The sequence below is a fragment of the Pogoniulus pusillus genome, chromosome 22 (assembly GCF_015220805.1).
Source record: "Pogoniulus pusillus isolate bPogPus1 chromosome 22, bPogPus1.pri, whole genome shotgun sequence".
NCBI classification, from domain to species: Eukaryota; Metazoa; Chordata; class Aves; order Piciformes; family Lybiidae; genus Pogoniulus; species Pogoniulus pusillus.
This window is the reverse complement of record NC_087285.1, coordinates 13,448,267-13,474,539: the sequence shown is the minus strand read 5'-3', so window position 1 is coordinate 13,474,539 and position 26,273 is coordinate 13,448,267. Positions and strand designations below refer to the sequence as shown.

At 49.1% G+C, this 26,273-nt stretch overlaps 1 protein-coding gene across 2 annotated transcripts in view; it reads left to right on the top strand.

Annotated features, from left to right (window-relative positions):
- Positions 1-25,264, top strand: part of ADRB2 (adrenoceptor beta 2) — a 32,701-nt gene extending 7,437 nt beyond the window's left edge. Inside the window, exon 2 of one of the 2 annotated variants that reach the window (XM_064161817.1) lies at positions 21,788-25,264. In XM_064161817.1, coding sequence (XP_064017887.1) covers positions 21,788-21,822 — 35 coding nt within the window. In that variant the 3' untranslated portion in view covers positions 21,823-25,264. Of the gene's footprint in view, positions 1-13,268; positions 14,021-21,787 lie in introns of those variants that run through there. The other variant, XM_064161816.1, reaches the window with a different exon arrangement.
- Positions 25,265-26,273: the final 1,009 nt, after the last annotated feature.

Genomic DNA, 26,273 nt, shown 5'->3' with positions numbered 1-26,273 from the left:
GTGTAAGCTGTAGCACAGAAGGTTCCACCTCAACACAAGGGGGAACTTCTTTACTGTAAGGGTCATAGAGCACTGGAACAGGCTCCCCAGAGAGGTTGTGGGGTCTCCTTCTCTGGAGACTTTCAAGGCCTGTCTGGATGCGTTGCTCTGTGACCTGAGATAGATAGTATGGTCCTGCTCTGGCAGGGGGGTTGGACTCAATGGTTTCTTTGGGTCCCTTCCAACCCCTGGTGTCCTGTGATCCTGTGATGGATGAAGATCTGTATGTTCTAAAATTTGAGTCTTTATTTCAGATCCTATTGATTGGCATTGTGTTTGAATAGAGAGTGTTTATGGTATGCTTGTAGACAAGTGTCCTTGCTTAAAGCTCTTTTGCTGGCTCTCTTCCCCCACTACTCTCCAAGACTCTTCTACTGTATCCTTCAGGACTCATCACCAGCTGAACAGCCTGGAGCTAGCAGAGAGGCACACACAGTCTCCTTGAGTGGACAAAAAATGATCCATCACTTTGAGCCCTGGAAATGGTGAGGAAGTTAAAGGTGCTCAGCACTTTGCTGTCAAATGGCTTCTCTGGTTTTCACCTTTAGGTCAGGGTCTGCAGAGGAAGTGTTTTTTAAAAGCACACCTGTTTTTCTGCCTGTTTAGACTTGAAACAGTGACAGCCTTGCATGGGTTCAGCACTCCATAGCAGGGTAGGGCTGCTGCAGAAGAAAGGACTGGTACAGCTGAGGGCTTTAATCTTCTGTGGTTGGTTACAAGTGCCAGCATTCCTTGCTGCTGGGAGGAAACAGAGATGTCCAGTGCAGAGACTGTTAGGATGGGAAGTGGGGAACACTGCAAAATGTGTGCAGGGTTTGTCTGTAAACCCTGGTGCTGTCTCTTTCCTGCTCCAGCCCAGAAGCAAGCCTTTGCATTGCAGCAGGAGTGAGCAATAACACTGCTTCGCCTCAGCTGTCCAAGCAAGGTCTTACCTTGCCTGGGATGCACACCACACTTCTCAGCAGAGCTCCTTAATCCTGGCTCAGAACAGTGCAAATGCTGTTCTGCAGCTTCTCCAGGTTTGGACCTTAGGCTGGAAGTAGGAGCAATTGGGTGAATTGCCCTGCAGGAATGGGAGTGACCTGGACAGAGCGTGGTAGGTCATCACTGTCTGTCCCGGGTTACTTTATCTCCTAATTAGGATTGGAAAAGCTTCTGGGAGGTTGTCTTTGGAAAAGCATCCTAGTCCCCTAGCCTGTTCTCTGTCACCTGTTGCCCAGCACTGTTGTCCTGATGCTCTTACTGCTTCAAGGGGGCATGAAGAAAGGATATGGTTAATGCAAGTAGAATCCCAGCCTGGCATGTTGCAATGATAAGTATTTTGTATTCTTTGTGCCACTTAAGACCGTGATGCTTTCGTCATCATTTTCTTGGCAGCAGAGACCAGTGTGTGCCCAGCACATTTTGAGGCTTCTTTCCAGAAAGAAGTGGAGAGTTACTGTGCAGCTTGGACAGGGAGGATTACACCAGGCACTTCCAAAAGACAGCAGATGCCCAAATGATGATAATGTATGGGTTTGTAACTTTGTGCTTTCAAGAGTTAGAGAGCCCCAGCTAGAAATACAAGCTGTTGAGAGCTGCAGGCGTCCTGAAGAATGAATCAGACCTTCAGCATCTGTGGAGAGATCCTCAGCTGCTGTCCAGCTCCCCTTACCCCCATTAAAACAGGACATTCAGATCAAAGGAACATTTCCCATCCCGTCTTAGAAAGGTGCTTGGTGCCAAGAGATGATTAGAGCCCAGTCCCTGCTTCATGCACAGTTTGGTGATTGCCCTAAGGCTTCCAGCAGCGATGCCTAAGGAAAGGCACAGCCGCCGATGCCAGAGCTACCTGCAGTCTCACAGACATGACTTCATTGCAGGTGTAGGCAACAGAAGCAGTGGTGAGAGGATCTCTCACCAGCTCTAGAGACCGTCTGAAATCATCTCCCCACTCTCACCACCTTCTGAGCTCCACCAGTCCTCAGAAATGCATAAACAGCAAATGGCCTCTGGGAAGACCCTGCCAAGTCCTTTCTCCTTCATGTAAATATTTTTTTTCCTCTTAAGTGTATATGAGTGTGAAAAATCCCTCCTTAATATTTTTTTCCTCTCTGGCTGAAGGAAATGCTTCTTCATCCCTGCATGGGGACTGCCCTCATGATATTTTGCAGACATCAGCCCAAGCAAGAAGGACGCTGCCAAAACCATTTGTTATCACCCCCAAAGCCATGCTGCTTTTCCTGTCTCCCAAGCCCACTGGCACCAGGTCCAATGGTGCCTGCCACAATGAGTGCCTGTCAGGACATCACACTCCTTAGAGGCTGTTGAGGGGAGGTCCCATGGGCTGCAGTGTTTGGACAGCAAATTGGTTAGGTAACCTTGAAGAAGCCTTCAAAATCAGTGCCAAATATATCCGTAGGGTTGCAGGGTCCTTCCTCCAAAGCCTGGAAGTCTCATCTTGTTGTACTGGACTTCTGTCTGGAAATGCATAGCAGCTTTTCCTGATAAAAACTGGAGCAGAATTCCTAGATAAATATCTTGATACCTTACCCTGGAAGCAAACTGGTCAGTGGGAGATACACCGATTTTCTGATACACACTTGGTGGAGAGAGGAAGTGTGTCTGCATGGGCAGAGATGTCCTCATTTACCTGTACGCAGGAGAGCAGAGTGGAGGATCTGCCTAAGTACCCATTCACTGAGGAATCTGCTCTCATTGTGCAGATGTTTTCTGGCTCTCCACTCACCTCACCGTGCTGTCCTGCTTGGGAATGGGTGGGAATAGGCATAGGCTGTCTTCCAGCCCCTCTGCCCTGGGACCTCAGGTAAGATCCGTGTCTCATGAAAATAAGGCGGCATTGCTGTCGGTGGTTTCAGAGAGGAAGCATGTCGACATAGCAGCCAGCCTTGCACAAGAGAACGATGCTGAGATACATCTGTAGGTCTTTCATAACACCTCATTGTAACCCAGATCCTACTGTGCTGGTCTGGCTGAGCAGGGGACAAGGCAGGCTCAAAAGCTGGAGTGCAGAGCTGCTGAGTGTGAAGCCCTGTACAAACAGCTTTGTAGCTAAAGAAGAGAAGAAACAATCCCTTCGTGCTTCAATGAGAAACATCCTTCTAGCAGCACAGCAATTTGAGATGGAGAGACGTTGACTTTCTAGTCTGGGTTTTAGGAGGGTCTTCCAGGGGGATTTGTTGTACTGGGCCCTGTGATGCCCTTTATGTCCTTCACTTTCCCAAGTGCCTTGCTAGGCTCTTGCTCAGTTCAAGCTCTTTCCACTCAGCGTCCCTGGAGGTGTTCAAGAAAAGACTGGATGAGGCACTTAGTGCCATGGTCTAGTTGACTGGATAGGGCTGGGTGATAGGTTGGACTGGATGAGCTTGGAGGTCTCTTCCAACCTGGTTGATTCTATGATTCTATATGAAAGTTGTCTGCACTGTAAAGCATCAGGTGGTGGATTTTCCACTGAGGTGTGTGCTGAGCTGGTCTGCAGTGCCAGATGCTCTGGTGTAAGCTGGAGGGTAACTTGTAAAATAAGTCGTGACAAGGGCTCAATTAATGCTCTGCAGGATCTTTGCCCCTGTTTGTAGCAGGGTCGGTGTCTGCTTACAGATCTTGGGCTTGTAAGGTGGGCAGTGAAGAGAGACACTTCTGTGGCTGGGCTGGAGGGATAGGTGTTACTCAGCCTAACAACTCCTTTCTAGGACAGAAGAAGTGTCTTGCCCTACATGGCATTTTGCTTTGCATTGCACTGAGTGCTGGTAGGGACCTGCCTTTCACCAGAACCAGCCCTTTCAAGTGCTGTGGCTCAGAGACACCCCTCCCTTTGTCTTCTCCTGGCAAGCACAGGTTGTCCTCCTCTTCAGCTTCATGAAAGTGGAGTAATTTGTGAACCTGCCAGGGTTTCACACAACGGAGATGTTGGCACACTCCCTGCCATGGAAGATGGAGTCCTGAGCAACGTCAGTGGTGGTGGCAGGGGGGAGGTAATGAAGGCACATCCCATCCAAAGCTGGAGGTCCTGCTATCTCCAGCTGAGATACAGATATGAAAGTGGCAAAGGCACTAAGCTGGAGGCACAAGCCACAGATACTGTGCTGTGCTGAGCAAGAGGAAACTGCAGCGGGGAGACTCATGGGAGGAAAAAAGGGAGAGCAGAGCCACAGAAAACCATTGTGACTCTGGCCAAGAAGTGAGCTCCTCCTAACTGCATAACGTGATTTGTGCAGCTCATTTAAAAGTTGGCAGTGTGGTTCCCTGCCCTTCTGGGGATCCCTGCTGTAGAGAAAGGCCCTTCTTAAAAGGGGATCCACAGGGTACCTATTTATAGCATGGAAACCCCTCCAGGAGAGACATCCAGCCCTGAATGAACATCTCCCTGTCCCCGGCAGCAGAGTGTTGTACAGGCTGTTCCTCCTGCAACCCCAGCCCCTCCTTTGCAGGGGCCCAGCTGACATTTGCTAGCAGACTGTAAGGGACAGTTGTGGGCATCTCTGCCTGGCACGGGAGGTGATGACACACCAGCCGCTGCCACCCCAGGCTGGTGGAGCAGGAGGATGCAGGGAGAGGGGCAGGGTATGGGGCTGCCTCAGCTGGGCTGCCCCTCGCCTGCAGGTGGGGGCGAGTCAGGCAGTGGGAGGTAGGGGCTGCATGCTGTGCCCAGAAAGGAAAGATCAAGGTGCAGTGCCGTGGTGTGGTTAGCCTCCGAGCCAGAGCTGGTGGTAGCAGGGCTGGGGCTGTGTGGGCTGCTTAAAGGTGTTGTCCAGGAGAAACAAAAATGAACTGGAGATGGGGAAAAAGGGTTGTTGGTCTGAAGCAAAGCATGAGTTCAGCAGAAGTGTGGTCTAAGGGCACAATGAGCTCTTCCTACCAGTGTACAATGGCCCCCAGGACTTTAGAGGGACCCCAAGATGGAGTGTCAGCACTGCATCTGCTCAAGTTTGATTTCAGGCTGGGCTTAGTTCAAATCTCCATACTGAGGGCAAGCCACTGCTGAGCAGCACAGTTGGGCTCATTCAATGGGCTGCAGTAGTTCACTACAGTTAGGTAGTGGAGCTTTGGAGGTTTTCCCTCCTGATCTGATTATCAAGCAAAAGGCTTATAACAAAGACAGAGTGATTCCAGAGATATTTTATTTCTCTGCCTTAGAATTCCGTTTAATACACAAAACCTGGAAGAGGAAAAATGATGATAAAACTGTTTTGACAGGACTAACTTTTTTAGCATAGGTTTGGACAATGCAGCTTAGTGAATGACTGTGTCTGTAAGGAGGCTTCCATCAACTCTGACAATAAAGTCACAAATCCAGTATGCACTGGTGATGACAAATGGAAAGAGAAAGACTTGAAGGAGAATGGTTGAAGGGACAAATGGAGGCACTGAAGAACAGAGGAAAAAGGAAATGTAGCTGGAGTAGAATGTAAAAAGATGATGAAGAAACCAATGGAGATGAGAAAAGGACCCCAGGAAGGACAATGACTTAAGCACCAGCCATAAAATCAAGTTGTAGAGCAAGAGGACAGATCCTGTGTGGAAAAGGAGAGAGACTAGAAGGAGTTTGCAGAGGGAGAAGAAACATGGCTGGAGAATGCTGTGGCAGCAGGCTCTGCATTTCAGTGCAGGCAGCCTGACTGTGCTTCTTCTCTCCTGTGTTAGTAGTTCTTTGTCTGCTTTCAGCCAGTAACAGTTTGATTTAGCAGACCTGCATGAGGAAGGTGACAGGATGAAGGGAGAGGGGACAGTTCTTGGTGATACAGGGAGACAGGAATCTACTGGACAGTCCAATGGAGAGCTACAAGAATGGTTAAGGGACTTGAACTTCTCTCCTATGAAGAAAGACCTCCTGAGATACGTGGGGCTATTTAGCCTTGAGAAGAGATGGCTGAGAGGGGATCTTATTAATATCTATAAATATCTGAGAGGCAGGTGTCAAGATGAAGGTGCCAGGCTCTTTTCAGCGCTGCCCAGCAATACGACAAGGAACAAGCTTGAAAACAGAGAATCCCACCTCAACTCGAGGAGAAGTTTCCTTACTGTGAGGGTGACAGAGTGCTGGAACAGGCTTTCCAGAGAAGGCTGAGGTGTTTCCTCTGTGATGTCTCTTTGTCTGCACTCCTGTGCACCCTGCCCTCGGTGGTCCTGCTTTAGCAGAGAGGTTGGACTCGATGATCTCTAGAGATCCCTTCCAACCCCTAACATTCTATGATTCTGTGATTCTATACAGCAGTGCTGGCAAGCTGTGGTTGAAGGAGCATGGCCATTAAGGGAGCAGTGCATGCACAGCTCGTTCCCAGTGTCGGGGGAGTTGTCCAAGGCAAGCAGCCAGCCTAATTTATGCTCCCAGAGCAAGGAAGATGAGTGTTGTTTTATTTTTAAAGATGGTCTCCTCTACCTTGTGCCATGCCACCCTCTGCCGTGGGGCTCCAGTTTCAGGAAGCACAGGGTAAAAACAATCACAAAGAAACCAAAACGTTCTGCTTTTACCTGTAGATGGCATCAAACATTTTGGCTCAAATCGTTACTCTTCCCTCCTGCCTGACAAAGCCACTGCTGGAAGCCCTAGCCTTGAAAGCCATCACCTCAGAAAGATAACTGGGGCAGGGAGCAGACAGGTGGTGGGGGCAGGTCTTGGCACAGGCCAGTGGGGCTATGTTTAAACCCAAATCACCCAGTCAGTGAGCATAGTGAGAGTACACCATGCCAGGTAGCTTCTGACCTCACTGGGGTGAGCCAAGTGGCCATGCAGTGGGACCAAGGTGAGGAACCAGTCACAAACTGGATTTGTTCTGCAATAAAACAAGCACCCAATTCACTGAGAGGGCTAGTGAGAAATGAAGCAAGATGTTGTTTGAGCACTGCCTGAGGGAAGGCAGGCTGCTCAGTGGGCTCTCCTTTCCCTTGTTCTCAATGCCTTGTGCAGGCTTTGGGAGGTACTGAAGAAGAGCTGACTCATTGCAAGCAACTGGTGTGCATGGAGAAGATGTCTGCGCCTGCAAACTGCCAGTAGCCTACGTTAGGTGTTCCAGTTTTGCTAGTGAGTGCTGAAAGAATTGGAAGGGGGCTTAAAAATACTTAAAATGTATTTTCTGGTTGGAGCCTCCACCTGTAGATAGAGGTGCCCAGCTAAAGCCAGTGATGTGGGCAGCAGATGAAAACTGCCTGATGGCCATACCTTAATACACTGTCTTTGTTTCCCTTATTTTCCATCCCTCCTTTCTGGAGCTGCAGCATTTGAGTCCTGCAGCCAGCTTCTTTCCTGAAGCATCTTTTTCCTCCTCTTCCTTATAGAGTACACTAAGACAAGCCTGTGCATTTGGAAAGTCCCCTCTCAATCCTTGGCACAGGGGAGAAGGATTACACAAAGCAACAATTCATTATTTCCTCTGAGCCCCCAGGTTCCTTCCTGAGCTGTCGAAGCTTTGTGTGGAATGGTGAGTTCCTCTAAAGCAAGGATCAAGCTTGCTTCCTTCTCCAAGGCAGCTCTGCTGCCTGCCAAGGCACGATTAGGGAGGGTGTGGAGCAGGCGTTTCTGTCATCCTGCAGGCACGCATGCCTTTGTGGTGAGCACGTCTGACAGGTATGGAGACAAATCAGGACAGCCGTCTCCCTGCTATGGCATGGTGATGGCCTTGGTGATAAGCAAGAGGTGCAGCTGCAAGGTGCAAGTGGGGAGACAGAGATTTCCCAGGGGGAGACCCATGGGAAAGGGTTGGGTACCTAGGTAGCACCAGGGATGCTGCCTGGCTTTAGTATCAGCATCACTTGCAAAAGTTTTGATGCTGTTAGTTTGCTTTTTATTTATCATCATGAAGTGTCTCCACATCACAAGATGTGCCAGCTGCAGCTGTGGTTTGGAAGTGACAGGTCAGTGCAGCTCACCTCTCCCGCTATGTCTGTCCTGCACACTTGGCAGTGCTGTGAAGGGGACTGCCTTGCTGTGTCCGTGTGGGTAGTGTCACCAAAGTGCCTGTGGTGCTGTGTGGGTAGTGTCGGCACCACATTACTGAGATGGTTTTACCGTGAGCAGCTCCCGAGGACATGTGGATGGACCCTAAGGGCAGTCAAGCCTCCTGCAGGGAGATGGGAGTCCAGCAGGACTGAGACCTGAGTAGGACCCTGGACATACTGAGGGTGTAAACCTAACCCATGGCTGGAGTTGTCCCACTCTGCAAGGCATTCTTGGAGACACCCTTGGTCTCCAGTGTCCATAGCCATCCCTGAAAAGCAGTGTGGGCTACACTGCTGCAGGGTAATGGTTGTGCTATTACTGGAACACGTGTGACCTGACAGTGCCAAAATATTTGTTCAGGCTTTGTACATAGTTCCTCAAGACCTCAATTCTCTCTGAAGCACAAAGGCCTTTATGTGAGGTGCTGGTTGAGCTGCAGGAAGAAATACAGCCCAAAAATATCACCCTGCTCTCCAGTGACAAACATCTACCGTGCAGGACCCAGATTAGAAACCGAGATTGCTGAGGTCTGCACTCCACTGCCGTGACTCATCTCGCACCTCTGTGCCTCGGTTCACTTGCTGGCGAAATGGAGCCTGCCAGGCGTGTGGTGCCTGGAAGGACAGTGTCTCTGCAAGCACTGTCCGCCAGTTTGGAGGGAAGATGCTTCACAGCTGCCAGCTATTGTCTTTTCTTGGCTTCTGCGGTAGGAATCTGAACCTCAGCCCCATCCAGTTTCATTTAACAATTAACTGGTTTTGTTACTCTGCCAGAGCTTACCTAGAGTACTGTGAGGTTGGTGGTAAGGCAGCTGCTGCTAGGTCATGATACCTCACCACGGAGGTAAAATGGCTAGATCATCAAGAGATAAGACACAACTCTGCACGAAGAGGACAACCCTTATCTAATAGCAATAGAAAGCCATTTTGTGTTATCAAGTGCCTGCATCCCCTGCAGAAGCTTCCCTTTTTCCTTAGCCCTAAGTACACGTTAAATTTCCTTCCTTCAGCTGATGATAAAAAGGGTTGTGTGGAAGAACTTTCTCCCTTCCTCCTGCTTCTTGCATGATTCATTCAAAGGTGCCACATTTCTCTGCTGGTGATAAAGGAAGCCAGGCTAAGGAGGCAGAGGCATTATGAACATCAATGCAAATCAGGATAGAGAAGCTGGATGCTGTTGCTGAGTGATTAAAGGGCTGGCTGAACTGGTTTGTGAGGCATGAATAATGGAGCTGAGTATATGTGCTCAGCTCACCTGCTCCACCTTTTATCTTCTTTACATGGAAGCTGTTAACATTCAGCTTCCAGTAATTTATGAAAAGCTCAGTTATGATTTCCCACAGGATGGATTTCCATGACACAGAAACCACTCTTTTCATTGCACATCATGAGTGTTTTATTGGCCATTACTCCTGTAATCCTGGTTGCTGCTGTCCTTTTGCCATCACAGAGGGTCACTGTATTACAGGGACAAACGTGAAGGAATCAGACAATGTTATATAGCTGCTGGTCAGTCTCCAATAACAAGTTGGAGGCTTTCAGATTTCAATGTTGTCGTAATTATGCAACTGATTTAGTAAACTTGAAAGCCCTTCCATAGCAGAGTAGCAGAGGGCTGTAGATGAGCTACTGGAACCCGTTGTAAATACCAGGACTGTCTTTCCTGCAGATCCATATTTAAATGGAGTTTTAGGTTACAGCTGGGCTTCACAGCATAGCCTGTGCTTGCTTCAGGGTCGTGGTGCTGTGAACTAAGGATTGGCCCTTTCTGCAGAGCAGGGGACATTACAGTAAATAAATCCCTGACATGGGAAGCCAGTGTCCCTTTAACATCTGCCCCTAACATTTCTGCATGTTCCTGGTGAGGGCTTGCTGGGACTTTCCTCTTCTTTAGTTGACCTCTGCAAGGGGTGTCTCACATCCAGCTGCCTTTCTGGGGTCAGGAGGACAGGTCTTGCTGTTGTGTTTTGCCCAACTAAGATTTGTACTGGGAAGGGTGAGCGAACAATCCCAGCTTCGCTGGCTGAGAACTTAGCTCAAAACAGAAGCAGCTGCTGCTGAAGGAGGTAAGGGCAGAGACACTGGAGGAAGGGATGCATCCATCAAGTGCAGCAGGTCACAGTGACTGAAACCCTGAGATCCTTAGCAAGCCAAGCTCCACCTTGCAGGGAAGTCTTTTTATATCTCTGTGGTAGATGCCAACTGTTTGCTCACTCGCTGAAGAAGGTGCTTGCCAGAGAGCAAAGCAGAAAAAGCCCTGAGGGCTGCTGTGGCGCAATCACCAGCTCACAGCCGGGCCCGGTAAAACAGGCCCTGTGTTTACCCAGGTGTAATGCCCACTCCACCCATGGGTTCCTGGCGATCGCTCTCATGCTGTTTGCAGTGCAGAACTGGGTTGCTGCCCACTGCGGGGCTGTGTTGTGTCTGCCTGCGATACCATCAGCTGCGCGCAGCACCTCGGCGAGCCAGGCGCTGCTCGGGCGGCTCTTGCTTTGCTTTGAAGGAGGAAACCAAAGCGCAGTGCGGACTCAGCCGCGGTGAGGATGAGTGTTTTCCGCACAGGTTTAGCCCTCTAAACCCTGGGAGTATGTATCAGCCCTGGCAGAAGCCTCTGCGCTCCGCCCTTTGATGTAGGTGAGCAGGATAAGAGGAACAGAAGCGGACTTAGGCAGTTTTGAAGAGCAGACTTAAGCTCCAGAGCGGCTTTTGAAAAAGTTACTGGAGTTTCACAGTATCACACAGTATCATCAGGGTTGGAAGAGACCTCACAGATCATCAAGTCCAACCCTTTACCACAGAGCTCAAGGCTAGACCATGGCACCAAGTGCCACGTCCAGTCCTGCCTTGAACAGCTCCAGGGACGGCGACTCCACCACCTCCCCGGGCAGCCCATTCCAGTGTCCAATGACTCTCTCAGGGAAGAACTTTCTCCTCACCTCCAGCCTAAATCTCCCCTGGCGCAGCCTGAGGCTGTGTCCTCTCGTTCTGGTGCTGGCCACCTGAGAGAAGAGAGCAACCTCCCCCTGGCCACAACCACCCCTCAGGTAACTGTAGACAGCAATAAGATTCTCTTGCTGGTGGTCCACCTCTTATCTTCTGAGGCTGGCAACCTGTCACTTCAAATACTTCTGGGCCAGAGGGAAACTGGCAAAGTCTTGAAGAACAACTTGACCCTAAGATGCACCTCATCACACCTGAGGACACCCTTACTGTGCTGTCTTGTCAGTGTCAGCTGCCTTCATCTTAGCACCTTCCATCAAAGGCTGGTTCTTTTGGTTGTTTATTAGCAAGTAGCCTTCACAGCAACCTATCACAGTGTGGCAGGAAAATGGAGAACTTGGGAATTAATAGGGAAAACCACAGTTGCAGTCAGTGGTGGTCTTTCCTTGAGCTGGTAGTTCTCACTTCATCACCACCTTGCCACTCAAAAGCCTGAAGAGTCCTCATTGTTGCAATTCACCAGGAGCCTCACAGAACAATTTGAGTTGGAAGGGACCTCCAAAGGTCACCTAGTCCAACTCCCCTGCAGTCAGCAAGGACATCCTGCACTAATTCAGTTTGCCCAGAGCCCTGATGAGCCTGACCTTGACTATCTACAATGGCCTTTGTAAACAGTTCCTCTTCAGGCTTCTTGTTGGCCACCTTTAGGTACTGGAAGGCTACTATTAGGTCTCTGTGGAATCTTCTCTTCTCCAAGGTGAAACCAGAGCATGTTTCTGGCTTCTTGGTAGACATCTCTGCATAACTTGCAAACTGTTGTTCATGATGAAATGTTACAAAATCTTAGTCCTTCTATTCAGTAATGATTTGTATATAATTTTGTTACATACTTCCACTTGATCTCCAAAAACACCAACCAAAAATATTTCTCTTTATCCAGTCTGTAAAAAAGATAAGCTAAGCTGACAAATGTGAGAAAGGCAAAGAAATACAAGGAGAACAGGACTGCCCAGATTCACAGATCACTTGCTGCGCAATTTAACATTCAAGATGACTGCAAATAGACCATTCCATCTTCCTGTTCTCATCTCCATCCTTTTCCTCTCCATTGCCCTCCCTTCTCCACCATATCCACCTCTTTCTCTCCTGCACAATGCATTTTCCCCTTTTTTTAACCCCAAACTCATAACACCTGGGTTTTGTTGGAGTCTCCTCCCACCCCAGGTGTCACCACTTTGCCCTCCCTGCCCACTCCCCTTTTCAATCTGGATTCTATTGGAGTCTCCTCCCACCCCAGGTGTCACCACTTTGCCCTCCCTGCCCACTCCCCTTTTCAATCTGGATTCTATTGGAGTCTCCTCCCACCCCAGGTGTCACCACTTAGCCCCCCGCCCACCCACTCCCCTTTATAAGTGGCCCCAGGAGAGGCAAGCCCCAAGCTTGCCCACTTGGGCAGAAGGATCCTCCTCGGATCATCACCGGTGAGTACTCTGTGGTGCATCACTGGGTGAATGGTGGAGGGGATTCAAAGGCCGGGGGGCCTGGTGGGCCCCCCGGCTAGGTAGGGCTAGGTCTGATGATTGCTCTGACATCGCTTGCATGATTGCTCTAACATTGCTCACAGGTGCTGGGTAGGCTTCCTTAGGCTGAGTTTCTCCGTGTTAAGTTGCTTCTTTCAGCTCACTGAGGACTGTCACTGGAACACTGTTTTGTGCCTGACTGGCAATTAATGTGTTGCCCCCCAAGCTCAGTGTGCTGCCCAGAGGGCAGAAACCAGACCTTCACAGGAAAATTAGGAAGTAGTCTTTGCTACTTCACAGCTGGCTGGCAGGAAAGAAGAGATGGTGGTGTCCTAATGTATATCCTTTTTCACGTAGCGTGATCTGAGCCTGGCACACAGTAGTGCTCCTACCTGCTGTATTTCACAGGACCAGGGCCCTCTGGAGACTATCCTGAGCCTTGAAGGGTCAGTGAAAGTAGGTTGCTAGGAAGTGTGTCCTTTGGTTGTGGCAGGAGGAGAGCTGAAAAGCAGCCTGGCAGAATCCTTCAATAGGGTATGGAGTACAGAGGCAAGTGGAGGAGTGAGGCTGATGTTGGGTGTTCTGTTGTCCTACAGGGAGAAAAATGTTCTGCTCATTGTTAGCTTGTTTGGTTTGGGTTTAAGTCTGTATTAGTTGAAACAACTGCATGGGAAACTGGGTGTAAGCCCAGCTTAAGGACAAGTTTACACTGTGCTGGCATCACACCAGGGAAAGGAAATGGCAGTGTGCTGCAACCTAAGGCAAAAACATTGCCTGCTTTGTCTGCCGTGCAGGTCTCTGGTTATAGCAGCATGCTTATCTCTGCTGTCATTGCAGGTCTGGAGAGCATCAAAAGGATCTGTGTTCTCATGCAGTCAGGAAGCCATGGGCTTGTACCTCGAAAGCACAGCAAGGTCCCACGTACTGGGTATTTTACGCTTACATCATGTGCACATGCAGTAGCTCACGTTTCCGTTCTCCTGCTTGCCCTGACAGCTGCAGATGCAACATCTGAGTGAAGTCCTCCGACTGCAGAAAGTTGAGTGCACAACAGCAGCACAGGCCCCTGCACATTGCACTGTTGTTAGGAAGAAGTTCTTCATGGAAAGAGTGACTGTCCACTGGAGCAGGCTGCCCGGGGAGGTGGTGGAGTCACCATCCCTGGAGGTGTTTAAGAGGAGGCTGGATGAGGCACTTAGTGCCATGGTTTAGTTAATTAGAAGGGCTAGGTAATAGGTTGGACTCAATGGTCTTAGAGGTCTTTTCCAACCTGGTTAATCCTGTGATTCTGTGATTGTCAGGAAAATGCTGATGGGGTTTGTGTGCCTTGGTCTTGGTAGCAGCTGAGTGCTACAGGGGCGGCTTCTGTGAGAAGCTGCTAGAAGCATCCCCCAAGACTGATGGAGCCAATGCCAGCCAGTTCCAAGATGGACCCACTCCTGGCCAAGGCCAAGCCCATCAGTGAGGGGGTAGCACCTCCATGATACCATATTTAAAAAGGGGAAACCTCAACCTGCACAATTGCAGCTGAAGAGAGGAGTGAGAATATGTGAGAGAAACAACTCAGCAGACACCAAGGTCAGTGAAAAAAAAAGAGGAGGAGGTGTTCCAGGTGCTAGAGCAGAGAATCCCCTGCAACCCATGATGAAGACTATGGTGAGGCAGGCTGTCACTCTGCAGCCCATGGAGGTTAATGGTGAAGCAGATGTTCACCTGCAGCCTGTGGACCCCACGCTGCAGTGTGTGGAATTTTGACCCCACAGGGGACCCAAGCTGGAGCAGTCTGTTCCTGAAGGACTATTCTCCATGGGAAGGATCCATGTTGGAGCAGCTCATGAACTGTCCATAGAAAGAACTCACACTGGAGGAATTAATGAAGAACTGTTTCCTGTGAGAGGAACCCCATGCTGGAACATGGGAAGTGTGTGAGGAGTCCTCCCTCTGAGGGGAAAGGAACAGCAGAGATGTGTGATGAACTGACCACAACTCCCTCTCCCTATCCCCTCTGTGCCACTGGAGAGGAGGGGATAGAGAAATTGGGAGTAAATATAAGCCCAGGAAGAAGGGAGGTTTGGGAAGAAGGTGTTTTGAGAATTAGGATTTATTTCTCAATGTTTGACTCTGGTTTGATTAATAAATAAAATTAATGTTCCCTGAGCTGAGTCTGTTTTGCCCATGATGGCAGCTGCTGAGTGATTTCCCTGCCCTTATCTTGACTCACAAGCCTTTACTTATATTTTCTCTCCTTTGTCCAGCTGAGGAAAGGAGGGAGAGATTGGTTTTGGTGGGCACTTGACATCCAGCAAGGCTCAACCCACCACACACAGGGAGGAAAATCATTGTTTGCCAACAAAATACCAAACCTCAGAAAAGCATTACAGAAGGGTTCTAACTCTTCAACAGTCCTGAGCTCCTGCTGGGAGATAGAAGGATTTTACAGTTTGATTTAAGAGAATTGTTGCTCTTTTGGGAACCACCTTCAGTCTGTTCAATAAGAGAAAAGAGATGCAAAGCAAACAATGTTCCTTCTCACTTCCCCAAAATTCAAATCAAGAAACAAAGAGCCTCCTCAGAAAAGCTGGGGCAAGCAAGTGAAAGAGAAATAAGGCAAGGCAGCTTTTAAAAGCCTGTTGCTTCGCAGCTGTTCGCGTGCTGGCTGCTTTCCAGAGTTACTTTGATGATCCTCTGCCAGGGAAAAAAAGTTCTTCAGACCCAGAATCTGATCAGGACATTATTTCTCAGCAAAGTGAATGAAGGCCTTGGTTTGATATTTAGTGATAGGATTGCTATCTGCATCAATTTAAGAGCCAGTGATCTTCACCAAGGCCCAGGTAGATAGAAGTGATTAGCCTAGTGTGGGAGATCTATCTTAAATTGGTGGTAAAGAACAAAGAGGGAATGGTTACAAGCTGTACCAGAAGCAGCTCAGACTGGATGTTAGGAAATGGTTTTCCACAGAAAAAGGGTTATCAAACATTGGAATGATCTGCCCAGAGCAGTGGCGGGGTCACTGTCTCTGGAGGTGTTCAAGCAGTGTGTGGTACTCAGGGACACAGGTTAGTGTTGACCCTTCAGTGCTGGTTGAGGGTTGGACTGGATGATCTTCCAACCAGATGTGTTCTGCCTAGATCTTCAGAGAAGCTTGAAAGCACAACCAACAAGTAGAGATGTGAAGTTAACTTGGTGCCTGGCTAGTGGGAAGCAAGCTGGACATGTGCTAAGAACTACACTATTTAGGGAGTTGTGTCAAAGTTTGGCTTTATTGCACTGTCTGCTGGATCCCTGTCCCATAGGAGAGCTCACAGGGAGTATAAAACAAGCACAAGCTGGTGCAGGGGAGAATGTCAGGGAAGACACACAACCTGTGAGCTGATGCAGGCATTCCTGGGGCTGTGACTTGTAGCTAGGAGTCATCAATGAGCTCTGCAGAGGAAAGATGCTGTGTCAGAGCTCTGCAACAAAACAAGCCATGTGTCATCCATAACATCACCTCATACAGCCAAGTACAGAGATGCCCTAAAGCACAGGTTTTAATTACAGCTAACTGAAAGGGCTGAGATGTAATTTTCTCCTTTCTTAAGTAAGTGTTGTCATAGAGTCACACTAGGATGAACACACTCTGGGGTTCCTTGTGCCCTTACATTACACCTTGTCTTCTTAGCATGCATTAACTGATTCTTCTTTTACCTTGATCTGATGGCTCATTTCATGTTGTTTTCACCTCGGGATTCTTTTTACACCCTGCACTTTCACCATATGCTGTTTAAAGGTTACAGGAAGGATTGTTGGCAAATGGCTGGTGACAGGTTGCAGAAACATGACAGAATAGCAGGGGTTTCCAACGAGAGATTGAAGAGGGAGGAAAAGAAAGAGGAGAGAATATGCAGACAATTTGTGCCAATCTTTAGTGGGTTGTAAGACCTCCATTTAGATGCAGAGATTGTGCAATGCAAAGCTGATGCTGTCCTATGTAACTGCAGTGCAGAAAGGCTATAGAGTGAACCCCAGCTTTCCTCTGCCCTCTTTCCACCCTGAATCCATCTGATGCCTTGTGGATAGCTACAGTAGTCTGAGGACTGGGCTTAGGTGGAGATTTCCACACTGTGCATGTCTCAAGTGAAGTAAATGCCCAAAGATTTGCAAAACCACTTAGCAAACAGCTAAGACAATCTATTGCCCATCTACAGCCCGGAGGCAGGGAAGGAATTTTTTTCCTCTTCATCCTTTCCCTGAGCCCTTAGGAAATGTCACTTAGTGGGCATTTCAGAGTGCCACTGTGACTATATTGGCAGCAGCTGATTCCCATTGACTGGGGAGATCATTTTTCCTTTCCCACCAGACCTTCACCCTACAGAATGGCTGCCTGTGAGCCTGGGGTGTGACCAAAAGCCACTAATGACCATGAATCACTAATTATTTTATCATTAGTCTTCCACCTGTTCTAGGGCTGTACTGAAACAACATAAGGGAATTTAAATTAGTGATCTCCAGCTGGCTACGTAGTTAGCAAGATCATAGAATCATAGAATCAACCAGGTTGGAAGAGACCTCCAAGATCATCAGTCCAACCTAGCACCCAGCCCTATCCAGTCAACTAGACCATGGCACTAAGTGCCTCAGCCAGGCTTTGCTTGAACACCTCCAGGGACGGTGCCTCCACCACCTCCCTGGGCAGCCCATTCCAATGGGAAATCACTCTCTCTGTGAAGAACTTCCTCCTAACATCCAGCCTATACCTACACAACTTGAGACTGCACATGGCCTGTCTCCACACAGCCCTTGCTTGTGGGTTGTGGGTGGTCCCTTCCTGCTCATCGTGTCTAGACAGCTGGTGAGCAGATCCAGACTTCCCACAGGTGAACAGGCACCAGTCAAGAACAGAGGCTGCAAGCTTTCTCCACTGACTTCTGTTTTGAATATTATGCTCTGACTCGTGAACCCTGAGGAATTCAGGCCTCGGGGCAGAGGAAATGTTGGAAGAGGTCAGGCGAGCTGCGCTCCCTCTGTGTTACTCGGAGCAGCAAATAGCACACGTTCCAGGGCAACATCTGATTTTCTGCTTTTACAAGGCAGATGTTTAGGAGAAGTGATCTGCTGTTTATTTTAACTGCCATCTTCCAAACCTCCTTCCTACGTGCCTGCACACATTCGGAGCCCATAAATAAGGATTCTTCAGACTATGCTGTTCTTTGGGTAGCCAGCCCTGCCTTCCATCAGTGCCTGGATGGGGTTGTGTGCTGCAAACCCAGTGCCCCTTGCACATCAGCTTTACAGTGGTGTACATCAATTGGGCCTAATTCCTCTTTCAATGACAGCAGCATAAATCTGAGGTCGCTCCACTGACGTCAGCGCTCCAATGGCAGCGTATAGGAAAGTTTGGCTCCTTGGACTTCAGAATGTCGCTGTTGATTTACACAAGAACAAGAGCAAAAGTAGTTGGGCTTGGCATGCCCCAGCACTGTGTTACTGACCAGCAGGCCAGGGTTTGCTCTGGGATACTGTGGTGATCCATGGAGAACAGCTCCATGGATTTCACTGGCATTAAGTTGATGGAAACGAATTGTACCTTCACTGCAGTTTGGGTCTCAAAGAGCTCCATGTAGTAAGTCTGGAATGAATGTCCCCTTGTAATAAAGTGCCCCTCACTAACACTTGACACTATTCCATGAGAGTCACATAGAGGTGAACCTTCCACAGCCTGTAATCTAGGTCTTCTCACCAAAACATCCTAGCTAGCTTCAAACTAGCACACTATTTGGCTTGTGTACTGATAATGATGGAGAGGAAGGCATCAGATCTTTATGGACACCAGGCAGGTGTGGATGGAGGAACCACCGGTGGTGGTTGAAGCCAGAGGGGCACGTGGAGGAGCTGCCCCTGCAACTGGTGCTAAGAGCTAGTCTGGAGGGGTAGGAAAGCTGGCTGCACTTTTCTCCTCTGAGAGGACACAACCAGTTGTTGTAGGCATTCTGTGTTGGCAGCATTCAGGGTGTTAATCCTTACTCACTCATTTCTCTAGACTTTCCCACCTTGTATCTAAAGGGCTCTGGCCCCTCTCTCTGCCCTGCTGTAGCTTCAGCATGCAGCCTGTGGATTTAAGCAGAAGGAAACGAGAAGTGGGTATTTCCTTTTGAAGCTGCAGGGCTTCCCAAACAACCTTGCTGTTTAAAGAGACATTGGCAAAGAGGGCCTGGATTTCTGTGGCTGCTCTTCAGGAAGTTAGGAAGCTCAGTGGTCGCCTAAGAGTCTGTCAGCCTTGCTCCATTACAGCCAGTGGAGATAAGCTGATTTACACCCCTGCTCTGCTGGCATCTAGCCAATCTCTTAATTGTTCCTAAGTGACTTTCTTTTTTAATAGCACACATTTGCTGAGTGGCTCCGTTTGCACACAGCGAAGTTCAGTCATGTGTGGCATAACTGCTTTAATGCCAACGAGTTCTGAAGGTGCCACAGGACAGGAAGGGGCCATGAGCGCCCCAGGGAACTAAATCCTCACCTTCTATCTTACAAAAAGCCAGGGATGTTTTACTTGTCTCTCAGCCTTGCCAGTGCTGGCAAAGGTAGGAGACAGCAAGCAAGAGAGCCTCAAAAACCAGAGAAAAGCTGCAGTCCTCTCTTTCCATTTCTTACCCAAGAGTCCAGCCATGCCTATTATTGACAAAGAGGAGAAATGAAACCGTTCCTCTTGCTCCTGGCCCCAAGGAACTCCATCTGGATGCACAAAATGGTTCCCACATAGATGCTGAACACCACAGGGATGGATAGCTGCTCTGAGCTCCAGACATGGCTTTCAGCAGTCCAAGATAAACTTGTGACTGGTGACAGCTTGGGAGGTACTTGTCGAGGTCCAGAGAACATCTCTGTCCTGTCAAGGTCCAGAGAATATCTCTGTCCAGAGGAGCAAGGTCTGTTCTTATAGATTTCTGTGTTGTGAAATTAAGGTGCAAATGAGACCATATATTTAGACTCTCACAGTACCTTGCTCACACTCACCTTCTTGTCAGCACGTTCAGCAGAAAAGAGGCCTCAGGGAGATGAAGTGAAAGCTAAGGAAGTGTGGATCCAGTTTTCCCACCACTTTGTTCTCGCTGGTGGTGAATCACTCAGCTGCTGTGTTCTCTGGCAGGGAGCAGCAGAGTTTACCAGGCATGAAACAGCCCCCTGATTATTGCCATAGAAACTGGAGCTTGAATCTGAGGTTCATCCAAGGGGGCAGCAGGAAGAGGGCACTGGACTTCTGTCTCCTATCAAAACTCGTGTGCATGGCTTGGGGTTGGAATACCAGAAAGTCACTATGATGATCTCATGTCACAAAGTATCCAGATGTCCAGAAGCATTGGCTTCTTTTGAGTTCTTAGGAAGAGCTAAGCCAGGATGTCAAGGAGGAGCCCGTGAGGGATGAGGGTAGATGGTAGCACCACTGCAAAGGGCAAAGCTCTTTCCAGTTAGGAAAGGGGGCAATGAAATCACGGTGGCTGAGGGATGCAGAGTGAGAAACACAGCGACACTGTCCTTCCTGGCTCTCTTTCTTGGATGCAGCTGTGCAGTTTTAGAGAATTCCCTCTTCCTCCTCTTCTGAGCTCCACACCAGAGGCTTTGCCCTGGGAGCTAGCAGCAGGCTTCAAGTTCCCATGTAAGCTGACAAGCTCCATCTATAGGACAGCCGAAGGAGAGCCCTTTGGCTTCAAGCTGATGAAAAAGGGCAGGGAATCTTCACTCAGCTTCCAGCTTTGTTCTGGAAAAACTCCAGCGTGCTTAACATACCGCACTGCAGAAAGTCGCTGCTTCTGTCGCCAGTACTTCATAGCTGAGTGTAGCTTTCCTCCCTGGTTAAACTCTCAGCCCCCGGGCCCCATGCTGCATGACCCTGGGGCCCTTGCCTTGGTGTAGTTGTGGAACTACTATTACTCCACACTGGAAACATCAGGGACCTTCTAAAGAGCTCCCGATCGGCAAGAGCTCTGGGCTACACTTGTGATGCCTTTAGGTGCTGACAACTCACAGTGCCCCTTGGACAGGACTAAGCAGTGGATATTTAAGTGCCCAAATCACCTAAATTCAGCTTGGTATTTTATGGTTGCCAGCCCCAGCCCACACTTTACTGCAGGGGCTGCACCAGCAGAACTACATTGCCATCCTCAGAGGGTTTTTTTGGGAAACACAAGAGGAAAGACTTTTATTCCTTCTTTAGTGTGATGTAGAATCCTTCTGGCCAGTAAGGTGTGGTACTGGGTAAGGCTGTGTGGAAAGGAAGAGTGGAAGAAAGAAGGAAGGGAGAAAGGAAGGACAGAAGGAACAAGAAAGGAAGGGAGAGGGGAAGGGAGGAAGGAAAGGTGGAAGGAAGAAAAAGGAAGGAAGGAAAGAAGGAAGGAAGGATTGATTTTGTAGGGCAGCTGGAGTGTGAGTAGTCTTTTTGATGTGATGCTGGCAACTGCCACTATTGTAAGTAATTTCTCTCATGTTGGAACTTCATCTTTGATTTGCACAAGAAATACAGCCTCAGTGTGGATAGTCAGACTTCTCAGAGCCATTGTGCTCCCAAAGAACAGATACCTTTTCCTTTTTTTTTTTGCTTTCTGCAGATCCATTCTGGTTTTAAATGCTGCTTCGTCCCCACACATGCACAGACAATGATCTGTGATATGTACTTATTAAAACACCATTTTCAATAAAAATAAAAGCAGAGGCATATGCAGTACTTGTTCCTTTCTCTACCTCAAGATTCATTTCCCATTTTTCCATCTAACACCTCTGTCATTTGGGTATCTCACAATGCAGCAAAAGCCCTGTGTCTTCCCTTTTGTAGATTCACAGATACTAAAAGCAGAAGGAAATGTGTTCTCATCTCCTGGGCAGCTGACCTGAGCGTGTATGTAGAGATGCATCTATTCACTCGAATTATTTCATGCAAAAAAGCTTGGATTTTTTTGTAGCTACTGCAGGAAAAACATTGCTCTGGTGCTGAAGCACCCAGCTCTGCTCAGGGGGTACAACAACCTCTGCCACATGCCCCTGTTGATCACTCCACTCACACAGCTCAAGAGTGCAACAGCACCTTGAGGATGTGCAGCACTGGCATGCGGTGGCATATATGGGCAGGCCACAACTGATTATGGGGGGAGTGGTCTGCTCCTGGTGCTCTTTCATCCACTGGATCCTTCAATAGGGTCTTGAAGTGAGGAGAGTGCCTGAAAGCTAAAATAGAGCCAGTGGGCATGGTGCACACCAGATGGGACCTGTGGGTCCTGGGGAAGTGTAATCTCTTTCCCGACTTCAGCACCAGAATGTCTGTTCTACCTTAGCCTCTACTTTGCTAAACTGATGTCTTCTTTCTTTCTTTGTTTCTCTGCCTACAGAGATCCCTGGATGTCCAGGAATGGTTGAGAGCTGAATGGGCTGACTTCTCTTCCTCACCATCCTGAGCTCATGAGGGCTCTGAAGAGATTGAGTGGGAGCATAACCTTACTTCTCTGAGCCTGGGGATGCTGTGGGAAGTGATTGCCATGGCAAACGTCTTCATCCCAACCCATAGCCCATTATGCATCACCTGAAGGAGAAGCTGATGAAGGATAAGCAGATGACCAGGAAAGGCTGTACTAGCCTTGGAGGACGCAGATGGAGGACAGACTGGCACTAAGAGAGGCACTTTGAAGGCGTGACTGCATAAGAAGTAGGCTCTGAAAAGAAGCTACAGAAGCCCTGTGAACTGAAGAAGATGAATGTCCAAGTCACCATGAAAGATGCAGAAGGGTTTCTCTGGCACAACGTTCTTGGAAAGCACTTTCAAAAGGGAGAGAGTATCAGGACCATGTGGACGTCTCCAGTGACTGCTTTGGAAGAAGCAAGGTCACTGCCTTACAGTCAGGTCAGGAGACCAGCAGGATGTGCCCCAGCTGCCTGGGGCTTCAGATGAAGCAGGAATCAGACCAAGACTGAGAGAGGAGGAGTGTGGAAGATTGCTTTGACTTATTCTGTGCTTGTTTCTCCTTCTGGTGTCTTCTCTGTCTACCTCTTTTTCTCTCTAGGCCCACGTGTAACTGCATGTGTGGCCCAGAGCCTCACAAACAAGCAGAAGTATTAGTAATGGGCAAATCCTGCCCAGTGCATGGCTGTGCTGCCCAGAGCAGTGCTGTTGCTAGATAGGGCTGACACGGGACAGTGCAGACTTAGCATGGCCTTGGTTTGCTCCTTATGGCAACAGCCCTGCAACTGTAATGCCTGGACTTCAGACAGGAGAAAGGCTTGAACCTGGCAATCCATTTACTTGGAAGCAGTCACATGCTAGCACAGCCAGCCACACTGGGGAGCCAAGTTATAACACCTGAGCCCCAAAACATTAGAGAGCATCCACCCCACTCCTCCAGGTGTGGAAGTGAGCACGTCCCAGGCTGCACACTTGACTCCTGTGTCTTGGACTGTGAAAAAAATCGTTAAGCAGAGAAAAAGACAGAGATGAGGGAAATCACAGGGCCTTGGGCAGAAAACAGCAGGAGAAACTGGCTCAGAACCATAGGAAAACGTGCACCTCTTAATTGCCCGTGGTGTCCCAGCGTCAGACTGTCACAGCCAGCTGGGTGGCTGCAGGTCTCTGTTCACCAAGCTGCTCCCAGAGGCCTGGGCAAAACACACTGGTACCGAACTGTGCTGGGAGCCCCATCTCAGACCTTCTCTCCTGGGCTTCCAGCTGCAAACCTCTTCCTTCATGTGCAATCGTATTTATTTATTTATTTTCTTGCTGCTTGATGCAAAGCTGCTAACAGAGCACCCTCCCCAAGAAGGAGGAAGCTGGGGAGTGTGTACTGTGTCTGTGATGGGAATGGCACAAGGGGCAGACATGTGCCTTTAGCTGGCCATGGGCATGTACCCAGGATGAGCCTGTGGGGCAGGAGGAAAAGGCTGCAGTTAAACCAGAAATACTTCCCCTGGGGTGGGTGACTTTTCAACAACTGAGAACAGGCTGGGTGAACCCTTGCTGGGTAGGACAGCTGTGATCTGCATCAGCTCTGCAGTGCCCCTCTAGCCGGGTGTGCTCCCTGCATCTGTGCCTGTGCAGGGGATGTGCTCTGTAGAGTGCTTGCTCTGGTCCTGTCCCTGCAATGCTCCCAGCTGTCATGGAGCAAACTTACTATGTGTGCATCCTGCCTTTGAACACTTGCAGGGGGTCATATCCCCCACCAGGGCAGGTTCCTACCAGGATGTTCACAGAGGTTTAGTACTTGGCAGCCTTTTCTGCTCTCTCCAAAAGAAATAATCCATGTACAGATCAATTCAATGCAGCCACTCTGAGACCAGCAGACATGAGCCTCTCGAAGCAGTGCTGTAACTATGCTGCAGTGGTTTGTGCTCAGCCTTGGCTTTTCCTACCCATTTTGCTAAAGAGGTGGCACACCACCATCACTCACAGCCAAGTATCTCATTCTATGGTAGTCTGTGTGTCTCAGTGCAGAAGGGAACCCTTTCTCTGAGGCAGGAAGGCTGTCTTGTGCCCTGCTGCTCTTCCATAGCTCCTGCACTCAGGAGGGAGCTTGGGTGCCTGGGCATCCCTTGGCAGACTCCTGGTTGCTCTAGGCAAGCCTGGTTTCTCCCATACCCTTTCCTCTGAGGTGCTGCACCAAGACTTTGTCCAAACCTGCATGGCTGCCAAATGGAAATATTTCCCAGTTGAAAACCTGTTCCTCAGATGGTTCCTCTGCCTGGCTCTGGTCACTTATTATGTACTGGAAACACTGCCCTGGGGATTAGTTTCAGGTTAGAGGCATTGGTGGGATTGTTGTAGTTCTTTTTCTTGCAAATCTCTTGTGCAAAGAGCAGGTTGCAGCTAATGAAATGGGTACAACTTGCTCTGATAATTTGCCAGCATGGCCCAAAAGCATGACCTGCTGTTGCTGATTGCTTCCTTGCCAGGTTGTAAGAGTTGGAGGTAGGAGAGATGTATTAGAAATCCATCTGCCTATGACCCTTCAGGCTTATTCCATGTATTCCATTTACCAGTGCAATACATGGGTCTATTTTTAAATGCTCTGACACCAGGGTTATGTTGTCCTTTGGGAGATTGCTCTGTAGTCCAAGCCAGGAGTTGCTATTAGTATTCCACCTGCATTTCCTCCTGAAAACTTCATTCCATTATTCCTAGTGCTGCTCTTCTATTTACCTGCTGCTCATTATGTCCTGGTCAAGCTCTACCACTTGACCTGCACTCTTCTTTCCTCCAAGAACCTCTCCAGCAGTCTGTCCTTCTCACAGTTTAGCACTGAATGAGCCTGTTTGTTACTTGAGCTGTGCAGAGTTTGTTAGGGATCCATACCCACCAGCAGAGCAGTCAGGACCTCTGGCAGTGCCTGGTCTCCCCAGCAGCTGTGGAGCTGCTCTCTCCCTCATTGTGGAGCACGTGGGGTGCAGGAAAGGGGCAGACACAGAGATGTGTCCAAAAGTGGACCAGTGTTGGCAGTGAGCACTCCTGGTCTGTAAGGAGCTAATTCCTTCCTGCGAGGAGGGACAGAATGCAACAAAGTCTCCTCTGGGCTGGGCGCAGGCTGAGCAATGAAGGTGGGTGATGCTCCAGTATTGCCTCAGCTGCACTGGGGATCAGTGGGGAGACAGCTGTCCATGCTGTGGTCTGTCTTGCTTGGAAATTGTATCCCTGAGCTGGAAGCACAGCTCTGCACAGGAGCCCCGTGCCCCATGGCCAGCACTGAGGCTCGTCGGGCTCAGCGCATGAGGAGCGCTTGCTTGGGAAGCCTTTGTGAGTAGCGCTCGGCTGGAGGCCGTTGTGATTGTAAGAGCTCTGTTCTTCTCACTGAACAAACTGTTCCACAAATAAAGAATGAAAACTCTTTCTCTTCCCACTCTTTTTTTTTTTTTTTTTTTTTTTTTTATGCTGCCCATTGAGTGCTGTCAGAGGAAGAAACTGCATCTGGACAGTGGGAGCAGAATGTTGCTGTGGTCTTGCAGATGCCAGGGCAGCTCGTGGTGAGATGCTTGAGGGAGAGGTTGAATGCAGGCAGAAAAGCAACAACAAAACCAAAGCACAAAATGCAGCAAAACAGTTTGCAGGGTGCTGCTACAGAGCTTGCTGGTGTTGATGGGTAATGGAGTGCAGTGTCTCCAGACAGTGGGAATGGGGCGGTGGGACAAGGTTAGAGAGAAGCCAAACAACAGCAAAGCAGTCCATGTAAGTACCAATCCTCCAGGCGATGTGGAACAGAGCAGGAGAACAGGTCAAAGAGGAGGGAAAAAAACCCTAGAACAAAAACAGAAGAAAGAGGGTGCTGAGCCTGCCATGGGTAACACAGCTTGACAACACAGGAAACTGGCAGTGTGTGGTACTCAGGGATGGTTCTTTGTCCAAACTTCAGAACAGTGATACAGCAGAAGCTCCTTAATTCCTCCTCTCAGTCCCCAGCTGTTCTCCCAGGTGGCACGGGGCAGGGTGGCAGTGGCAACATTACAGCTTTTCAGAAGCAATCATCAGGGGAAGAATTTGGTCCCCAAACAACAGAAGAATCAGAATGACACATTTCCAGCAGAATTCATGATGAGACAATTAATCATCCCAATTTAAAACATTGGAGGGCTTGGAAGCCCTAATGCATAAAGATATTCAAGGAGGAGGCTGTGGTCTCTCTGTCAGCAGCCTGTTGTCTGGCTGCCAGTGAGCACAGAGCTTTAGGCAGGATCCACACTGCAGGTTCTCACAGCCTGAGGACCAGTCCTCTGCATGCATTGCTGCTAGGAGAATCTGATATCTCTTTTACCAAGGTACAGAAATGGCCTTGAACTGCTGCATAAGTGCATGCAGGTCTTCATGGTGTCATTTAGTGTGATGCCCAGGAATCACAGAAG